This window comes from Acinonyx jubatus, chromosome D1 (assembly GCF_027475565.1).
Source record: "Acinonyx jubatus isolate Ajub_Pintada_27869175 chromosome D1, VMU_Ajub_asm_v1.0, whole genome shotgun sequence".
Classification (NCBI taxonomy): Eukaryota; Metazoa; Chordata; class Mammalia; order Carnivora; family Felidae; genus Acinonyx; species Acinonyx jubatus.
In genome coordinates, this window is record NC_069390.1 from 70,194,122 (window position 1) to 70,214,376 (window position 20,255).

General features: G+C 36.3%; 1 protein-coding gene across 7 annotated transcripts in view; it reads right to left on the bottom strand.

Annotated features, from left to right (window-relative positions):
- The window catches only part of NOX4 (NADPH oxidase 4), a 167,295-nt gene that overhangs the window by 14,012 nt on the left and 133,028 nt on the right, over positions 1 to 20,255 (bottom strand). For all 7 annotated transcript variants that reach the window (XM_053203772.1, XM_053203773.1, XM_053203771.1 and 4 more), the window contains 4 exons: positions 11,881 to 12,000; positions 9,549 to 9,657; positions 1,615 to 1,683; positions 84 to 184 (listed from right to left, as the gene is read on the bottom strand). In XM_053203772.1, the coding sequence (XP_053059747.1) occupies positions 84 to 184; positions 1,615 to 1,683; positions 9,549 to 9,657; positions 11,881 to 12,000 (399 nt within the window). The remainder of the gene's footprint in view (positions 1 to 83; positions 185 to 1,614; positions 1,684 to 9,548; positions 9,658 to 11,880; positions 12,001 to 20,255) is intronic.

Sequence of the window (20,255 nt, forward strand, 5' to 3'; positions counted from 1 at the left end):
TTTAAAAACTACATGTTATGACTTGAGAATACTTTAATTTGATCATTAGCCACATGGTAAATTTCCTGAGAATTAGTACTTACCCTCTGTTACATTTTGCTATTTCATCAAACAGAAGTTTCCACCGAGGACGTCCAATAAAAAGTCTTGAATTCAGTGCTTGGTATTTTTCTCCAATTATCTTCTGCCAAAAAGAAAGCACTATATTTTATATGACACAGAGTTGGACGAATAACTTATTTCTCTAACATCATTTCTACTGGTGCTGTGGCTTCCTACCAAATTGCTGTGATTTAAAGAATATAAGTATCAAATGGCAAGCTATTAAGTATAGTCATTTAGAAACATCATTTCCTTCCTCTTTTCCTTTAAAATCCATTATCTTCTTGAATTCCATTATTACAAATGGCTGATTTTCCTAGACTTCAGTTAGTTGCTTCATTTTTAACAACCACAATGTTAAAGAAGGCATTTTAATTGCCTACTCTCAAAAAGGGTGTAGCACATAGACTTTATTGAAGTGTTTTTGCACTGCAAATACAGTTGTCATATTTGGCTCATTGTAGGAGTAAAATACTACAAATTGTCATCATAAATTTGGGGAAATGATCCTAGACAAGACAGCCTAAGACAGAAGAGCTCCACATCTTGAGTCGATCAACAAAATAACTTCTAACGGGTTGGTGTTTGCAATTAACAGAATATTAGATCTGGATCGGCAATGAAGGGTCAGAGGGAAGTGAGAAGAGAGGGGGAGAGTGTCTGAGTCCCAGGCAGACAAACGGAGAACCAATGCAATTTATGCTCCATACCTTCATTACAGCCATACCATGAGGAATAATGATACTGACTTGCTTCATGAGAATAGGAAAATGAAATATTTTTTTACATACCAAATGGGGTAGAAATCTGACTAGAAAAAATAGGGTTAGGTTAGTTTTGAAGTAACTGACAAGCATTCATAGTTTGTATTCAAAGTATTATAGAAAATATATAATGGAAAATACTAAAATAAAACTTGTAAAAGCATTCATGCCCAGATTTATACACCTGTGCAGAACTTCCATGCCATCTGTAAACCTCAGTTTCCTCATCTATAATGTGAGGATGGCAATATCATCTACCTCTTGGATCTGTTGCAATTACACAAGATAATGAATATGAGATGCTGAGCACAGGGTCCCTAGTATAGTAAGTACATGATGCGTAATGGCTATTACTATGTTGTTTAGTTTCCCTTGAAGAGAAATAAGCTTAACTACATATGATCTTATCTTGTCTCTCCACATAAAAACTCCCCTTGATGAACACAATCATGAGACTGTTCACTCATGGTCTGATTTCTGGAGGTGAAGAGTTTGAGATAACAGTGAAAAGGAGAGAGATGAACTCAAAGGTCTGTTCCCGCTCCCTGTGAGGAGGACAGATGAAAGACCTAATATGGTTAGCTTCAAGGACAAGCCATGGGTTTTCTGGACACATTCCACAAGAGGCCTTCCTCTGGGAAGCTTCTATTCAAACCACCTGCAGAAATGTTCTTCCAGCATGGCCCTTAGAGTAGATCTTCTATTATCAAGAGGCTTGTTTAATTTATGAAAACATCCAACCACATACCTGTATCCCATCTGTTTGACTGAGGTACAGCTGGATGTTGACATAGTCAGGTCTGTTCTCTTGCCAAAACTGAGAGGACATAAAAGTAAATAGACATGAGAATTCCTTCCGTGTACTCAGACTTTCTCCTATTCTAATATATGTGATTCTACAATTTAAGATGTATGGTGTCTAATCACAGTCAACCTTTACTAGCAAATGTGTATATATACATAGGTACATATATGCATGTCATATACATGCCAGATTCTGACGTTAATAACTTGCGCCTATTGGCACAATTAGTGCAAGCAGTAGTAGTAGTGATAAGGGAATAGTAGATGGTAGCAGTGCAAGACAATAATCCTGTTATCTTATTTCACTTTTTAATTTTTTTAGAGAGAGAGATAAAGAGAGTGAGTGGGTGAGAGAGGGACACAGGGGGAGAGAGAGAGAGAGACAGAGAGAAAGAGAGACAGAAGAGAGAGAGAGAATCCCAAGCAGTCTCCACACTCAGCATGGAGCTACACATGGGACTCAATCCACTACCCTGGGATCATGACCTGAACTGAAATCAAGAGGTAGGATGCTCAACTGACTGAGCCACCCAGGAATCCCTATGTTATCTTTATACAAACAAAACCAAGCATGTGAAATATTACACTGATATCCCCTAAATCCTTTCCCTATATCTCTTATTTTATTCCTTAAGAGTCCCTAAATTAGAGCCAAGAGTTCACTCCTAAAGAACATGATTTTCTTTAAAAAAACACACACACACACACAAATAATGATATAAAATATGCATGCTAGGAATCACACAAAAAAAATACAAAACAAACAAAAACAAAAACAAAAGGCAGAGTTCTTATTCTTGCTTTCCTCTTACTCAGCACTAGTTTTCCTTGTACAAAAATGTATGAGGCTGTAAACATACCTGCCAAAATAAAATAGTCTCAAAAAAAATCTCAAACATTTCAATGCCTTGAAAAATAAAATAAGAAAAAATATCACCTACAGGAAAATAAACTCAGCAAAGAGGGTAAAAGGGTTGTTCTTGTCTCTGTATGCTGCCTTTTTCTAGAAGACAAAAATGAACCTACTAATAATTGGCCTTCCTCTGAATGAACCCTGACTTCTGAAATCTGTTATTTTAAAAATATTTTTGCACTTGAAATTAATATTACACTGCATATTAGCTAATTGGAATTTAAATAACCTAAACTGGAATTTAAACAAAAATTTTAAAATATTTTTAAATGTTATACAAATATAAGTTTAAAAATAATGTTTATAATTTTTTTTATTTTTAAAAGTATTCTTCTTCTTAGGGCCTCCTTTCATCACCCCGATAAGGACAAGGCATCAAAAGTGGAAGAGAAGGAGAGGAGCACCTCCACCTGGTGGGCTCCTTGGAGAACAGAGAGGAGTGTTTGAGGTGTGGATCCCAGGAAAGGCATCAATAGGAACAGCACTTCTTCAAAAGACAAACCATTTCTTGAACAGAGATCAGCATAGCGGGTTTGCTTTAGATGGTAACGTTTTGTTGGACTTTACTGCAGCAAGAGGATCCACTGATTCAAAGTATTATTTCTATATTATACTATGATACATTATCTACATTATCTACAATGGCCAAGTTTATAGCAACATTATCTACAATGGCCAAGTTATGGAAACAGCCCAAGTGTCCACCGACTGATGAATGGATAAAGAAGATGTGGTATATATACAATGGAATATTACTCAGCTATAAAAGCAAATGAAAACTTGCCATTTGCAATGACATGGGTGGAGCCAGAGAGTATAATGCTAAGTGAAATGAGTCAGAGAAGGACAAATGCCATATGATTTCACTCATATGTGTAATTTAAGAAATAAAACAAACACGCATAGGGAAAAAAAAGAGAGGGGGCAAACCAAGAAACAGACTTTTTTTTTTAATACACTCTTAACTATACTGAATGGTTATCAGAGAGGAGGTGGGGTGGGGATAGGTTAAAACAAGTTATGGGGATTAAGGAGTGCACTTGCAAAGAGCACCAGGTGATGTATGGAAGTGCTGAATCACTATATTGTACACCTGAAACTAATATTACAGTGTCTGTTATAACTAACTGGAATTTAAATAAAAATTTAAAAATAAGTATTTAATTTAATTTAATTTAATATAAAAAATGATACATTGGGACTCAAAGTAGAAGTTTCAGGAATGCAAAAAAAAAAGGCACATTGCAAATGGTGGGGGGGTTAAGTAGGGTTTCATCACCCCTCTGGCCCCATTTACCATGGGAGGAACATGTGGCAGGTGACTTGTCTCTCTTCCTATATTGGCCCTGAGACTTCTAAGGATTTACTCACTCATCTAGGCCTCAGGTTTTTCATCAGGACAATGGTAGGGCTGAATGTCATCATCTCTTTTCAGATGTAAAACTATACATTTTCTGACAGGTAGAAACTCTGAGTTATAAAGCCACAATAAAAACATATTTACTTTAAAAGTGATAAATGATCATTCTCAGCTCCCATCATACTCTTAAAATATAATCGTTAATTATATACCATCAAATAGCTGCCCCAAGTTACAGCCAAATACTAACTTCATTTTTAGGCCCTTTCGGAACTGAATGAGGATTTATGACTTTTAGTTCCAAAAAAACAGAAGTTTCTAGATGCCAGTGATGAATAGCACCTCAAAAAACACGTGGCTTTTGTTGATTCTTGTCTTAAATGTTTACCAGGATGCTGTTCTGAGATCAGTCCAATGACTCCTGCATCCATAACTGGTATTTGGTACCCACAGCCCCTAGTAAGAACTATGGAAATTTGAATGATGTTTTTAATGATGTCAATGTCTCCACTTTAACCTACCCCTCACTGAAGATAATAATATCTACTAAAGGAAAATTTTCTACAAATAAAAGGAAAAGGGAAAAAAAATAAGGGAAAAAATAAATATATGGATCAACACAATCTTGCAAATAGATTAGACTGTAGGATCATGCACAAATGTTCTTCATTTTTTACTTCTCCTGCCTATCACCCTTCCTTATTTTTCTCAAAAATAAAAAATAACAGGATGTGAGTCCTGGAAGGAACTTTACAGATCACTAAGAGGAATCATGGTAATCATTTCTTAAATGCCTTCAAAATGATAGATACTTTAGATATGTTAAAGCTAAGTCTCACATCAGGTTTCAAGTGCTGGTAGCCTCCTTTACAAATTGAAAGCATAAATCAGGTTTATAGAGATTAAGTGATTTACTCAAGGACTTGAAGTTCATATGAGGTAGAACCACTGTTCCATTGTAAATGACAGAATCCAAATGCCTGATGTAGCCTTGATCCCTCATTTTGATTTTGCCAATATGACCCACAGAGGTGAAGTGACTTGGAGTAAGTCATGTGGTTAGATATTAGCAGAGCTGGTACCAGATCACCTGACATCTGGCCCCGTGGTCTCCTTCATTCACCAGGTTGGGACAATCTGCCCAAGCAAGATCCACTTAAGATCCACATTTGTCATCACGGCAGATAGTCTGACACCAAGACAGTCACTAGTGCAACTAAGGTAACTTTGTCTTAGGCATTCTAGAATAATGTGAAACACAGTGGGAACAAGATTGAAAGACTCTATATTTTCATTGGTTTTCAAAAACATTTTCACCTACTCACATAAACTGTATGTAAAGTCACTATGCTATATTGCAGTTGATCTCTCTGTCTCTCTCTCTCTCTCTCTCTCTCTCTCTCTCACACACACACACACACACACAGACACACACAGACACACACACACACACACACACACATACACACTCTGAACTTGGTAACACAGTTGCAAACACATCATCCTTAGAGGCAAAACTGAAGGACCAATGTTCATCCCGCTGATGTGAAAAATCAAAATCTGGGTGCAGAAGTGTGTATAGAAGATAGTCATCACTGTATTGTTTACACTAGTTTAAAGCTTGTATATTATTTACTCCACAGAATCTTAAGGATAAAGCACATCCATCAAAAAACTTGAAATGAAAACATAAATCTTAAGATTCAACACTTAACATTCTTGTCTTTCCTTTAATCCTTTCCTTTCCTACTACTTGCCTTATACAACATCTATTATTCAAATGTGCCTTTCCTCATCTTGGATCCAATTATGGCCTTTTATTTAAGAAAAAGTACAGGTTTTAGATATCAGTTCAAGAAAGATTAAAAAATTAGAAAAACAAAAGGTAGAATTAGGAAATCCCATAAGTAATACAAGTGGTTAATAATCATATGAAGAGAGGTTCAATCTTATTAGCATTCAGGAGAAAATAGAATGAGATCTCACTGTTTAAGAGATTGGTAGAAATTAACAAGATTGGTAATATAATGTTTTAAAATAAATGTCTCTCATACTCTTTGGTAGAAATGAAAATTTCTCTTTGGAGAGTGTTTTGTCAGTATACATTAAAAATTTAAATTCATTCACAACCTCCTCATAACCTCCAACTCAGAAAGTCAGTCCTGGGGATCAACCCAGGAAAAAATACTCACAAATCGAAGAGTGGTGATTTTGCTCTTAAAAGTTTTTCCTCCTTTAGCCTCAAAGACAGAACTCTCTCATGGTTTTCCTGCTAACTCACTGGCCAGTCTGACCAGCCTCCTTTGTTGGCTGTAATTCATCTTCTGTGCCTCCAGAAACTGCAATATCCCAGAGCTTGATGTTTTCACACACACTTCCAAGATCTACATTTATATCAGTCTTGCTCAAATCCTTTCAATGGCTTCTCATCCCTCCCGTTTGTCCCCTCCTGATTCAGCAGGTCCCTGGTAGGTCCCAGGAATCTGTACTTTTTTTTCCCAATTGTGGTAAAATATACATAACTGTCCTTAAGTGTACAGTTCATGACATTAAATACGTCCACACTGCTGTGCAGCCATCACCACCATCCACCTCCAGAACCGTGTCATCTTTCTAAACTGAAACTCCATGCCCACCAAACAATAACCCTCTGTTCATGTTTCCTGAGTCCCTGGCAACCACTGTTCTACTTTCTGTGTCTATGAACTAGACATCTATGTACCTCATATAAACAGAGTTGTACAATATTTGTCCTTTTATGTCTGATTTAATTCATTTAGTATAACATTTTCGAGGTTCATCCACACTGCACTTCTCAGAACTTCATTCTTTTTTAAGAAATATTATTCCCTTCTATGTATATGCCACATTTTCTTTATCCATCACCAGGCGTTTGGGTTATTTGGCTATTGTGAATAATGCTGCTATGAATACCGGTGTACAAATATCTGTTCAAATCCTTGCTTTCAGTTCTCTATCTCCAGAAACCATTTATTTTTTGCATAAAATCCAAAGACTTTATGTCATCCACTTTTCCTCCAAAACAGCATACACACCAGGTCTCTCTCTGATTGATTCTCTTACTATTTTCCCCCTTTCTTACTTTGCTTTGCCCACACAGATTTCTTTCATCTTCCCAAACTACCAAGCATACGACTGCATCAGAGCCCTAGCCTATGGAGTTAGATCCCCTTTTCTACAAGATTTCTGCCTAGTCTGCTCATTCATTTTACTAAGGGCTCTGCTAAAATATCTTTCTGGGAGTTGAATTCCCAATTACACAATATATAATTAGTGTGTCCTTTATGGTTTACTCTGTTGCTTTATCCCACTTTCTTTTTCTTCTTTGTCCTAATCAGAATCAGGCATCCTATGTATTTAGTAGTTTGTTGTCTATCTTCTCCACTTAGGATGAGCTCAAAAACTTGTTTTTGTTTTGCTCTCCAATGTAGCTCCAGGTCCCAGAACAGTCTGTGATTCATGGCAGGCAATGAGTGATTATTTGATGAGTGACAGAATGACAGACTGAATAAATGAATATCTGCATACAAAGACATGTATGATACTCACTGCAGTGTTCTTTGTAATAAAAAAGATCCATCATTAAGGGATGGTTAAATAAAGTACTAAGTACATCTATATTACAAAATACTCTATAGCAGTAAAAAGAATGAGGTAACTCTATTAAGTGCTATTATTAAAAATGTTCAAGACATAGTGATAAGCTTAAAATAAGCAATTCATAGAACAATACAAATAGTATGGTAGAATTTATACAACACTCTTGAGTTACCTCTGGTTACACAGATTGGGTGAGGAAAATATTAAGGGAAGATTTGGTTTATCTGAATGATTTGACACTTTTCTAAAGAAGGCATATGGATTACCAAGAGACACATGAAAAAAATGCTCAACATCACTAATCATTGTGAAAATGCAAATCAAAATCACAATGAGATATCACCACACATCTGTCAAAATGGCTAGTATTAAAAAAGAAATACTAAGTGTTCATGAGGACATGGAGGAAAGATAACCCTCATGTACTGCTGGTGGCAATGCAACCACTGTGGAAAACAATAAGAGAAGTACCTCAGAATATTAAAAATGGAAATACCATATGATCCAGTAATTCTACTACTGGGTAATTTACCCAAAGAAAGTTCAGACACTAATCTGAAAAGACATATGCACCCCTATGTTTATTGTAGCATTATTTGCAATAGCCAAATTTTTGAAGCAACTTAAATGTTTTCCGATACATGAATGGAATGTTCATATATACATATCTATATATATAGAGAGAGAGATAAATGAGAAATATATATATATAATATATATATAATGAGAAATAAATCTTGTCATTTGCAACAATATGGATTGACCTAGAGGGTATTATGCTAAGTGAATGAAATCAGAGAAAGACAAATACCATATGATTTCACTTCTATGTAGAATCTAAAAAACAAAACAAATAAGGCACCCAGGTAGCTCAGTCAGTTAAGTGTCCAACTTTGGCTCAGGTCATGATCTCACGACTCACAAATTCAGGTCCTGCATCAGGTTCTGTGCTGACAGCTCAGAGCCTGGAGCCTGCTTTGGTTTCTGTGTCTCCCTCTCTCTCTCTCCTCCTCCCCCACTCATATTCGATCTCTCTCTCAAAAATATAAACATTAAAATTTTTTTAAAACACAAAACAAACATACAGAAATAGGCTCATACATACAGAGAACAAACTGGGGGGTAGCCAAAGGGAAGGGGGGTTGTGGTATAGATGAAACAGGTGAAAAGGATTGAGAGGTACAGACTTCCAGTTATAAAGATGAAAATTATAGCATAGGGGAGCTAGTCAATAATTTATAATAACTTTTTATGGTGAAAGATTATGACTACATTTATTGTGGTAAGCAGTTTGTAATGTGTAATTGTCAAATCACTATGCTATACATCTGAAACTAATAAAACACCGTATGTCAACTATCCTACAACTAAAAAGAAAAAAATTTATAGCAAAAATGCTTATTTGTATTACTTGTATAATTTGCAAAAATTAAGATCTATATATCAACAGATAAATAAAAAGCTACATGTAGGATAGATGAAGGAGGCCTGCTTTTTATTTAAGAAATAAAACTTAGAATTTGGGATTTTCGACATTCTGCCTAGTGTGCCAAAAGTTTGGTGATGGTCCATTTGGAATATTAAAGGTGGAAATAAGAGATTAGAGCTAACAGAACGAAGGATGGAAAGTATAGTTGCAACTGCCTGCTGATGTGGCCCTCTACGTGCTTTCCCTCATCACCCCATATGCATACCTCACCGACCATAAGCCTACATTTCCAGGTTAAAATATTCTACATTAAAACACAAATATGAGCATTTCTATGTTAAAAAATACCATAGATATATACACATATTCTCAGATAGCAACATCTGAAAATGTGCGTACTAAATTATTAACATGCTATTCCTGTTCTCTTAAGAATTTTTTCTCGTTCTTTCAACTTATCTGCATATTTCCTGGTTTATTCTATAATAAGTATTATTTTTGTCACTTGAAAAAAAATAGTATTTTTAATGAAAAAAATAACCAACCGAATTTTACCTTGTTATGTAACACACAGAGTAAGTCTGCAAACCAACGGAAGGACTGGATGTCTCTGCACACCCAAATAAAATATAGTCTTCTGAGCTTGTACGGTTCCCAGTCATCCCTGTAAAATTAAAAGAACGCAGCAGGGATTAGGATGAAAAAAAAATTAAGAATCCCTGTATCTGAAAATTTGCTTTTCATTAGTAAGCAAGCAACCCACAGAAAAACCAGTCATTTACATTTTATCATTTGTCATAGGACTTGCTACAGCTCTCAAACGAATTTAAAATGCAATATACCGACTCAGAGGAATGATACACTCCATGAATTAAAGTGTTTATTATTTGTGACTATTATATGCAGATCACCCATTTCCAGTGTGAAGGCAATAAACTCCTGGACCAGAATAATATGAACCCTGCATCTCAGAAAAAAGTTCTCTATTTTCTGTGAATTCTATCACTCAGCAGGGCTCCACTGGACATCAGTCGTGTCCTGGCCTCCAGGCAAAATGAGCCAAAACCATTCCAGAAAGCTGGTTGTTTATCCCCTTCTCAATAATCCTTAAAGAAAGAGATGTAACAGCCACCTACTATGTAATGCATTCCAGTAACTCATAATTCCAAGTCTGGATTCCTATTTATAATTATGAAGTCGACTTGAGGTTAAGAAAATATTTTCTCTTTTTCTTAACTTGGAGTGCCCAAATAACTTGCAGTATGTTTTCAGAAGCAAATGATTCCTGGCTTGGAATATGGTTATTTTTCTAAGAACCTCCAAAAAGTCCCAAATTTGTAACAAGCATTTAAAATTGAATATCATTCAAACACATCATTTCAACTTTATTATTCCTTGTTTTAGTACTCCATAAAAGAGTTTTAACGCAAATTGTGCCTTCTTGAAAAGTGAATGGAATACGTTTAAGAATAATTTTTTATTATGTTTATTTTTTCATGAAAATTAATATTAATCAATTAATTTTTGCTTATAATCTTAGAACTAAAATAACTGAAAAAGTATTTACTCGGTAAGCAGTCTCATACTTGAAATTTTTATTCTTCAGTCTGTTATAACTTTGCTGAGTAATAGACCAAGGCATCAATTGCTCATTTGTTAACTCCTGAGAAAAACTTTTCCTGACCAAAATTCTACAATAACCCCAACCCTTTATTTTTTTATCCCATTATCCTCTCTTTTTATCATAGTTCTAATATTTTCTGAAATAATGTTATTATGAATTTCTCACTGGTTTATTTTTCACCTGCTCCATCTGAATGGAAGTTTTTTAAGGGCAGGGACTATGTTTCATTCATGACTGTATTACCAGTCCCTATAAGATGGTTTGGCATGTAGGTGCTCCAAAGTATTTGTTGACAGAATGAATGAACAGTACCATTTACTATTTATGAGGAAGTAGAGAAATGAAGGTTGGTGGAATAATTTTCAAAGGACATAGGAATGGGGAGCCTGGGTGGCTCCATCAGCTGAGCTTCTGACTCTTGGTCTGGGCTCAGGTCATGATCTCACGGTTCATGAGATGGAGCCCCACATCGCGCTCTACGTGCTGACAGTGCGGAACCTGTCTGGGATTCTGTCTCTCTCTCCCTCTCTCTCTGACCCTCCCCTGTTCGCTCACTCTCTCACAGAAATGAAGAAATAAACTTTTTAAAAAATTATTTTAAAAAAGGACAGATGAATGCCAAATTGTGATGTTTTACAAGAGAGCATGCTGAAACCCACAGACCACATATTGAGAAACACTGAATTACTCCCCTCATCAATCAGTAAATGGAGTTCCATGAACAACAAGTAAAGTAGTGCCTCCTTATCTGTGGTTTCACTTTCTGTGGTTTCAGTTACCCTCACGGTCATCCGCGGCAGGGAAGCAGATAATCACTGCTCCACCTGACATATTGTCGGAAGGTCAACAGCACACAATGCTTACATCATTCGCTTCACTTCATCTCATCACCTAGGCATTTTATGATCTCACCTCATCACAAGAAGGGTGACTACATTACGATAAAATATTTTGAGAGAGAGATACCACACTCACAAAACTTTCATCACAGTATATTATAATTTTCCTATTTCAATATTTGTTATTATCTCTTATTGTGCAAAATTGATGTTAAGCTTACAGAAAAAAGCAGAGTATATGTAGGGTTTAGCACCATCTGCAGTTTCAGGCATACACTGGGGATCTTGGAATGTATTCCCTGTGTGCAAGAGGGAGGATTACTGTAGACAAATTCTGTGAGGAATTACCTCATACTAAATGGGAGATGTTTGAAATATTGACAGTTCCCTATTTGAACTAATAAAATGGATCAAAATGACATACAGCAGGGTGTTGAGTATTGATGCAAATGGAGTTACTCCAATGCCTCCGGCCACACAGAGGCTAACCTCGTAGTTCAAGGATTCCTCAAATGGACTTCCAAATGGACCATCAATGTACAGCCTGTGGAGAAGGCAGACAAAGGTGGGAAAAATGAAAAGAAGTTAAATTAATTCTCTGTAGTATGTAGCAAACATGCTGAATCCAATTTCTAGGCTCTGTATGGCTCAGGCCTTATTTCATCACTTCTCATACTGACAAACCTAAAGGAATAAGAAATGTTATGTATAAACTCTCAATGCTAAAACAAGTACATCTGTTTCTAAGCCTTCCCTTTTGAGGGAAATAAAATAAAAAATATTTTAACATTAATTAAAAGTATAGAGAAGCATTTATAGGACCATGACAGATAGCTAAGGACAAGTTAAAGCTCTGATCATATTAGTACATTTGATTAAATTAAAATATCAATTGGTTTACTGTGTCTAAATTCAGTAAGTAAGGGTTCTCTTCAATAGCAAAGTCAGTAGTAGCAATATTTACAAAAACATTTACTATGTGAACAGAAAAGTAATAGAAGAAAAAAATAAAGAAACTGTTCCTCCTCTTTCCCTACTGAGGTTTATTAGTATAGAAACAGCTAGAGAATAATCTCAAAGGAATCTCCACTTACTTGGGATTGTATATTCAAGCAAGTGTGTGTGTGTGTGTGTGTGTGTGTGTGTGTGTGTGAAATCCTTAACTTCAACAAAACTTGCTAATTGTTCACTTAATATTTTTCCTCCATACTTTCTTAATAACAAAACATTAATTTATTCAGGGAAGCAAAGTGACCAGCTGAAAGACTACACTGCCTAAAATCTATTGCATTTATTTTGACTGTGTGACTATGAACTTGTTGATGTAACGTAAATGGAAGTACAACCGGAAAAATTGGAAGGCTCCCTGAAGGAAGCTGTCTCAGTTGAAAGCTGCATCTCTTTATTCCTCCCTTTCCTTTTTTTCTTTCTTCTTAGTACCTAAAATGTTGACTTGATGGGCTTAATACTTGTCTTTGATGGCTGTAAAATTAATATAGCCTCTAAAAAACTACCTTGTTCTAGGTATCTTAATGTTAAAGATATGTTAAAGGCACTGCCATTTTAATGCTCTTTTTTATATATTTTATATATACTTATATATATATGTATAAATTTATATATATACATATGTATATATTTATACATATGTATATATATAAATATGTATATATTTACATTTTATATATATATATAAACTTTGCTAAAACATAGCAACTGTCCCCCGAAGTATATTTATGTTGTCAGTGTTATGATACACGTACCTTTTATTGTAAGGAACGACTGCAATGATAGATCATTTAATATCAAGCATTTGTGAACTTACTGGTTAAATGCTGAATGAATTAATGAATGCATAGTCTTTGGACCTCTGAGCTCTATGGCATGTAGTCTAAGTTGTGTACCACTACCCATGTCAGGATTTGGTTTCCTTTCCTCCTGGGTACTTATAGACTATACTTCTCGGAAGTTTTTGTGGTTATATTGAGCCATATATCTAATTCTGACCACTGGGCTGTGAGTAGAGGCAATACTTGCTACTTCCAGAATAAGGCAGAGAAAAGCGTCGTCCCCTCTATGAGAAGAACTAAAAGCCATGAGTTGAACCGGAAGACAAAAGGCAACTGAATCCCTGACTTATCACTTGAAGCAGTTGTTTTGGATCCACTGACTCACAAAAGTCACTTCATGAGTAAGAAATAAGTCTGTTTTGTGTCTTATCACATTTTCAGGATATTTCAAGGTTGACTAGTTACTATAGCAGAGCTTAGACCATCATGACCACCACGTATAGGGTTTATATTTAAATCCTCAAAGGATTTTGCAAAGGACTTTGCTTTAAAAAATACTGTATCTAGGGGCGCCTGGGTGGCGCAGTCGGTTAAGCGTCCGACTTCAGCCAGGTCACGATCTCGCGGTCCGTGAGTTCGAGCCCCGCGTCAGGCTCTGGGCTGATGGCTCAGAGCCTGGAGCCTGTTTCAGATTCTGTGTCTTCCTCTCTCTCTGCCCCTCCCCCATTCATGCCCTGTCTCTCTCTGTCCCAAAAATAAATAAACGTTGAAAAAAAAAATTAAAAAAAAATACTGTATCTAATAAAAAAAGCTACTTATTGTACCTCAAGGAACAATAACCAAAGTTTGAATGCTTAAGGTAGTGTTCTAAACACAGCAGAAATTCAGAAAATATTGACAGATCAGATACACACGATATACCAATTCTTACTACATCCATCTTATTCATACTTTATAAATTATTCACTCAGCAAACATGCACCATGTGCCAACTAGCTCTGTGATACTATTTTGGACTCAAAGATAAAACTGACACCATGACATCAAAAATGACTTTACTAGAGGGGTGCATGGGTGGCTCAGACAATTGAGCATCTGACTCTGGCCCAGGCCATGATCTCATGGTCTGTGAGTTCGAGCCCCTCATCAGGCTCTGTGCTGACAGCTCAGAGCTTGGAGCCTGCTTCGGATTCTCTGTCTCCCTCTCTCTCTGTCCCTCTTCCACTCATGCTCTGTCTCTCTCAAAAAATAAACATTTTTTAAAAACATTTTAAAGAATGACCTTACCAGGGCTTTTCCATCTTCATATGAAAATCATATTAAATGGATTGGCGGATGAAAAAATTACTACAATGCTTTGATCTTTTTGAAGATAAGATCTTCTTGGGGCACCTGGGTGGCTCAGTCAGTTAAGCATTCAACTTTAGTTGGGTCATGATCTCAGACTTTGTGAGTTCAAGCCCCCCATCAGGTTCTGCCCTGACAGCTTGGAGCCTGGAACCTGCTTCAAGATTCTGTGTCTCCCTCTCTCTCTGCCCCTCCCCCACTCACGCTGTCTCTCTCTGAATAAACGTTAAAATGAATAAATGTTAAAATGAATAAACATTAAAAAGGAATAATTTTTTTTCAAAAAAAATTTTAAAGATAATATCTTTAAAAACATCAGTGATAAAATTGGCAGATGGTTTTAATATGTATTTAAAAAGCAGAATTTAGGATAGGATTCTTTATATTTATCTAAATGTATTTAGCTCAAGTGCAATGCGTATTTTCATTTTATAAAGGTATTTTTACTAAACAGAAAAAGAACAACCTTAAAACAAAGCTACTAGAAGATATTTGAAAACTAAAGATTACTACATTAGATTATTGATAGAAATCTCAACATTATCCGTGGCTCAGAAACAACATATGTGAATTGATTCTACCACTTCTCACCATGTAAGCAAATCTAGAATATAAACATTAAATAAGAAAATTGGGCTTAAAAATAAATACTTCAACTGCAAAAACAGATCATTGCAAATGTCTACAGCAATGGAGGATTCTACTTTAGAATCCATTACACCTAGTACAATCTTCTCTTAGTCATTCATTCATTGAACAAATACTCTTATGCACCTGTAATGTGACAGTGTTTGACGTGTCAGGGAAACAGAAATGAACAAGGAAGAAAAAGTCCTTGGCCCCTTGATTCTTTGATTCTAGTGGAAGAGGAGCTAGCCCATAAATAAAGACACAAAAATATATATAATGTCATAGAGTGCTAAGTGCTTTTAAAAACAGGTAAAATGTAATAATTACTGAAGTTATGTGACTGTTACATAAAAATGCATTATACTGTTCTGTTTACTTTTATATATGCTTGAAATTTTGCATAGGCAGTTTAAAGGGATAGTCAGAGAATGAGTCTCTGTGCATATGGCAATTGAACAGAGACCTGAATGAAGTGAAAGGGCAAGATGCAAAAACATCTGGAAAAAGAATCTTTCCAGCAGGAATAACAGGAAGTATAAATAAACAAAGCATTTTGGCTGAATGATATGTTCACACCAGCTAAACTCTTCTCGGGAAATTTCAGCTCAGTTTCTTCATTCAATCTGCTGCTAACTTTATTTATGAATTTTTCTTTATCAGGACTGATACTCTGTTTGGATCAATCCCCGTCCTTTGTTCATCAACAAAATTTTTAGCTCCTATCCAATAAAAATAACTTTTTAGGCTCTGGAAATTATGGCAGTGAACAAGAGACAAATATCCCTGTCCTTGGAGAGGGCTTCTCTCTGGTGTGATTATCTAACCCACCTTTCATTTGCATATACTTATTAAGAATCTTTTTTGTGCAAAGTCCTAGAGATAGACAAGTATATCTCCTCAATTATGGTGCTGCCCACTTCTTTACTTGTGTCTGCTTCTTGTAAGAAAAAACAGACACAAGGACAGACATGTTATGTGACCAGCTAAGAATAAGAGCAAAATCATGAAAAACACCTCTCTCCTACTTGTCTGCTTTACAACCCACCCACCCCGCCCCCCACATACACCCTCCCCACGTTTGATGTTCCAGAATAAGTTTTAGAAAGAAGACAAGAATTCAGGGTTCTAGACATTTACTAGGGTTGGGATCATGGGCCACATACTTGTCCTATCAATATCTGATTTCCTTGCTTCAAAAAGGACCACTGAAATGTGGTGACACAGAAAAAAGTCTGCTTAAGAGTTGTACAGGGCCACCAATATCAGAAATGCTCTTTGTTAATGGCATCAATGAGCACCTGCAGTGCCCTGTCAGGCCAACTGAGAGGTCCAGTGTGACATGAGAAATGTTGATGGGAATGTGGTGTGAAGGACCTTAGATAATCAGCTGGGGTTTTTTCGTACCTTTCCATTGATTTTTTTTCCTTATTTTTATTAAGGTTTTTTTTTTTTTCAATTCCAGTATAGATGATACACAGTGTTAAATTTGTTTCAGGTGTACAATATAGTGATTCAACGATTCTATACATTAGTCAGTGCTCATCATGGTATGTGTACTCTTAATCCTCATCACCTATTTCACCCATCCTCCCACCCACATCCCCTCTGGTAACTATCAGTTTGTTCTCTATAAGAGTCTGTTTTTGGTTAGTCTCTCTCTCTTTTTTTCCTTTGTTCCTTTTTTTTGTCTCTGCATGGTATTTGTCTTTCTCTGACTTACTTCTCTTAGCATTATAATCTCTAACTCTATCCATGTCGTTGCAAATGGCAAGATTTCATTCTTATTAAAATTTTTTTAATGTTTATTTTTGAAAGAGAGAGAGAGAGAGAGCAGGGGAGGGGCAGAAAGAGGGGGAGACACAGAATCTGAAGCAGGCTCCAGGCTCTGAGCTGTCAGCACAGAGCCCGACGTGGGGCTCAAACTCATGGACCGTGAGTTCATGACCTGAGCCTAAGTCAAATGCTCAACCAACTGAGGTACCCAGGACCCAAGATTTCATTCCTTTTTACAGCTGAATAATATTTAATTGTATGTATATACCACTTCTTTTCCATTCATCTATCGACAGACACTTGGGCTGCTTCCATAATTTGGCTATTGTAAATAATGCTGCAATAAACATAGGGATGCATGTATCCCTTTGAATTAGTGTTCCTGTATTCTTTGGATAAATACCAGTAGTGTGATTACTGAATGGTAGGGTAGTTCTATTTCTAACTTCTTGAGGAACCGCATTACTGTTTTCTAGAGTGGCTGCAGCAGTTTACATTCTCAACAACAGTTGTTGTTGCATTAGTGTTCCTTTATCTCTACGTCACCATCAACACTTGTTTCTTGTGTTTTTGACTTTAGCCATTCTGACAGGTGTGAGTTGGTATCTCATTATACTCTTAATTTACATTTCCCTGATGATGAGTGATGTTGAGCATCTTTTCATGTGTCTGTTGGCTTTCTGTATATCTTCTTTGGAAAAGTGTCTATTCAGGTCCTCTGCCCATTTTTTAATTGGATTATTTGACTTTTCAGATGTTGAGTTGTATCAGTTCTTTAAATATTTTGGATACTAACCCTTTATCGGATATGTCATTTGCAAATATCCTCTATTCAATAGGTTGCCTTTTAGTTTGGTTGATTGTTTTCTTCACTGTGCAGAAGCTTTTTATTTCAGTGTAATCTCAATATTTTATTTTGCTTTAGTTTCCTTTGCCTCAGGAGACATATCTAAAAAAATGCTGCTACAGCCAATTTCAGAGAAATCACTGCCTATGCTCTCTCCTAGGATTTTTATGGTCTCATATTTAGGTCTTTAATCCATTTTCTGTTTATTTTTGTATATAGCATTAAGAAAGCAGCCCAGTTTCATGCCTCTGCATGGTGCTGTCCAGTTTTCCCAACACCATTTGTTGAAGAGACCATCTTTTCCCATTGTATATTCTTTTCTACTTAGTCAAAGATTAATTGAGCATATAATCATGGGTTTATTTCTAGATTTTCTACTCTGTTCCATTGATCTATGTGTTTGTTTTATGCCAGCACCATACTGTTTTGATTACTACAGTTTGTAATATAACTTAAAGTTTAGAATTGTGATACTTCCAATTTTATTTCGCTTTTTCAACATTGCTCTGGCTATTCAGGGTCTTTTGTGGTTCCATAAAAAATTTTAGGATTGTTTGTTCTGGCTCTGTGAAGAATGCTGGTGTTATTTTGATAGGGATTTCATTGAATGTGTAGATTACTTTGGGTAGTATACACATTTTAACAATATTTGGTCTTCCAATCCATGAGAATGGAATGTCTTTCCATTTCTTTGTGTCATTTTGAATTTCTTTCATCGGTGTTTTACACTTTTCAGAGTATAGGTCTTTTATCTCTTGGTTATGTATATTCCTAGGTATCTTATTGTTTTTGGTGTAATTGCAAATGGTATCACTTTGTGCCACTTCATTATTAGTGTATGGGAATACAACAGACTTCTTTACATTGATTTTGTATCTTGTGACTTTACTGAATTCATTTATCAGTTCTAGTATATTTTTGTTGGGGTCTTTAGGATTTTTCTATTTATACTATCATGCCATCTGCAAATAGTGAAAGGTTTACTTCTTCCTTAACAATTTGAATGCCTTTTATTTCTTTTTGTTGTCTGATTGCTGTGGCTAGGACTTCCAGTACTATGCTGAATAAAAGTGGTGAGAGTAAACGTTTTTATTTTATTCCTGACTTTAGAGGAAAAGCTCTGTTTCCCCCATATAGTATGATGCTCACTGTGGGTTTTTCACATAAGGTCTTTGGTAGGTTAAGGTATGTTTCCTCTAGACCTACTTTGTTGAGGGTGTCTATCATGAATGGATGTTGTACTTTGTCAAATGCTTTTTCTGAATCTATTCAAATGATCATATGGTTTTTATCCTTCCTCTTATTGATGTGATGTATTACATTGATTGATTTGCAAATATTGAACCACCCTTGCATCCGAGGAATAAATCACACTTGATCGCGGCGAGTGATTTTTTTAATGTATTGTTGGATTTGGTTTGCTAGTATTTTGTTGAGGATTTTTGTATCTATGTTCATCAGAGATATTGGCCTTTAGTTCTTTTTTTGCAGTGTCTTTATCTGGTTTTGGTATCAGGGTAATGCTGGTCTCATAGAATTAATTTGAAGTTTTCCCTCCTTTTCTATTTTTGGAATAGTTTGAAAATAGGTATTAACTGTTCTCTAAATATTTTGTAGAATTTGCTTATGAAGCCATCTGGTTCTGGACTTTTGTTTGTTGTGTTTTTTTGATTACTGATTCAATTTCTTTGCTGGTCATCAGTCTGCTCAAATTTTCTGTTTCTTCCTGCTTTAGTTTTGGTAGGTTATGCCATTTGTGCTGTGGCTTGGTAGTTTTTCAGTTGGGACATATTTCTTTGTGTCCTCATTTTGTCTAACTCTTCATGTCTGTTTCGGTGTTTTAGGTAAGTCAGCTCAGTTATGCCTCTTGTTCTTGATGGTAATGACATTATGAAGAAGAGGTCCTCTAGTGCCCTGCAGTGCAGTATCCCCAGGGCCTGGCAAAGGGAATATCTACTAGGTGTGATGGTGTGCTCTGCTGTTGAGTCTTGGTCTTTTTCCTTCATTCCAGTTGCCCGCAGAGGCTCCCTTTGCTTGTTTTGGGCAGTGTTTGCTCCCTAACTGGGTGGGACACATTTTAATGGGTATGCAGTGGTATGCCTGCAAAATGACACCTGCCACCACTGTGTGATGAGGCCCTGAAAAACATGCAGGTTGGGAGATATGGTGCGGCTTATGCAGGTCTTCTGGGGCAGGGGCCCGTAGTACCAGGACTGAGGCAAATGTTACTGGGAAGGGAAGATCTGCTAAAGAACAGGGGGTGAAGTGTGGTGCAAGCCAAGTTAGGTTGCAGAGCCTTATTGGTTCCCACAGGTGGCTGTTGTTTATGCTGGGGGGTAGGGAAATGAAACCGCACAGACCAGCTCCTTTGTTCCTGGAGTCTCCCTGTGATCCCTGATCTCTGGGTCACAC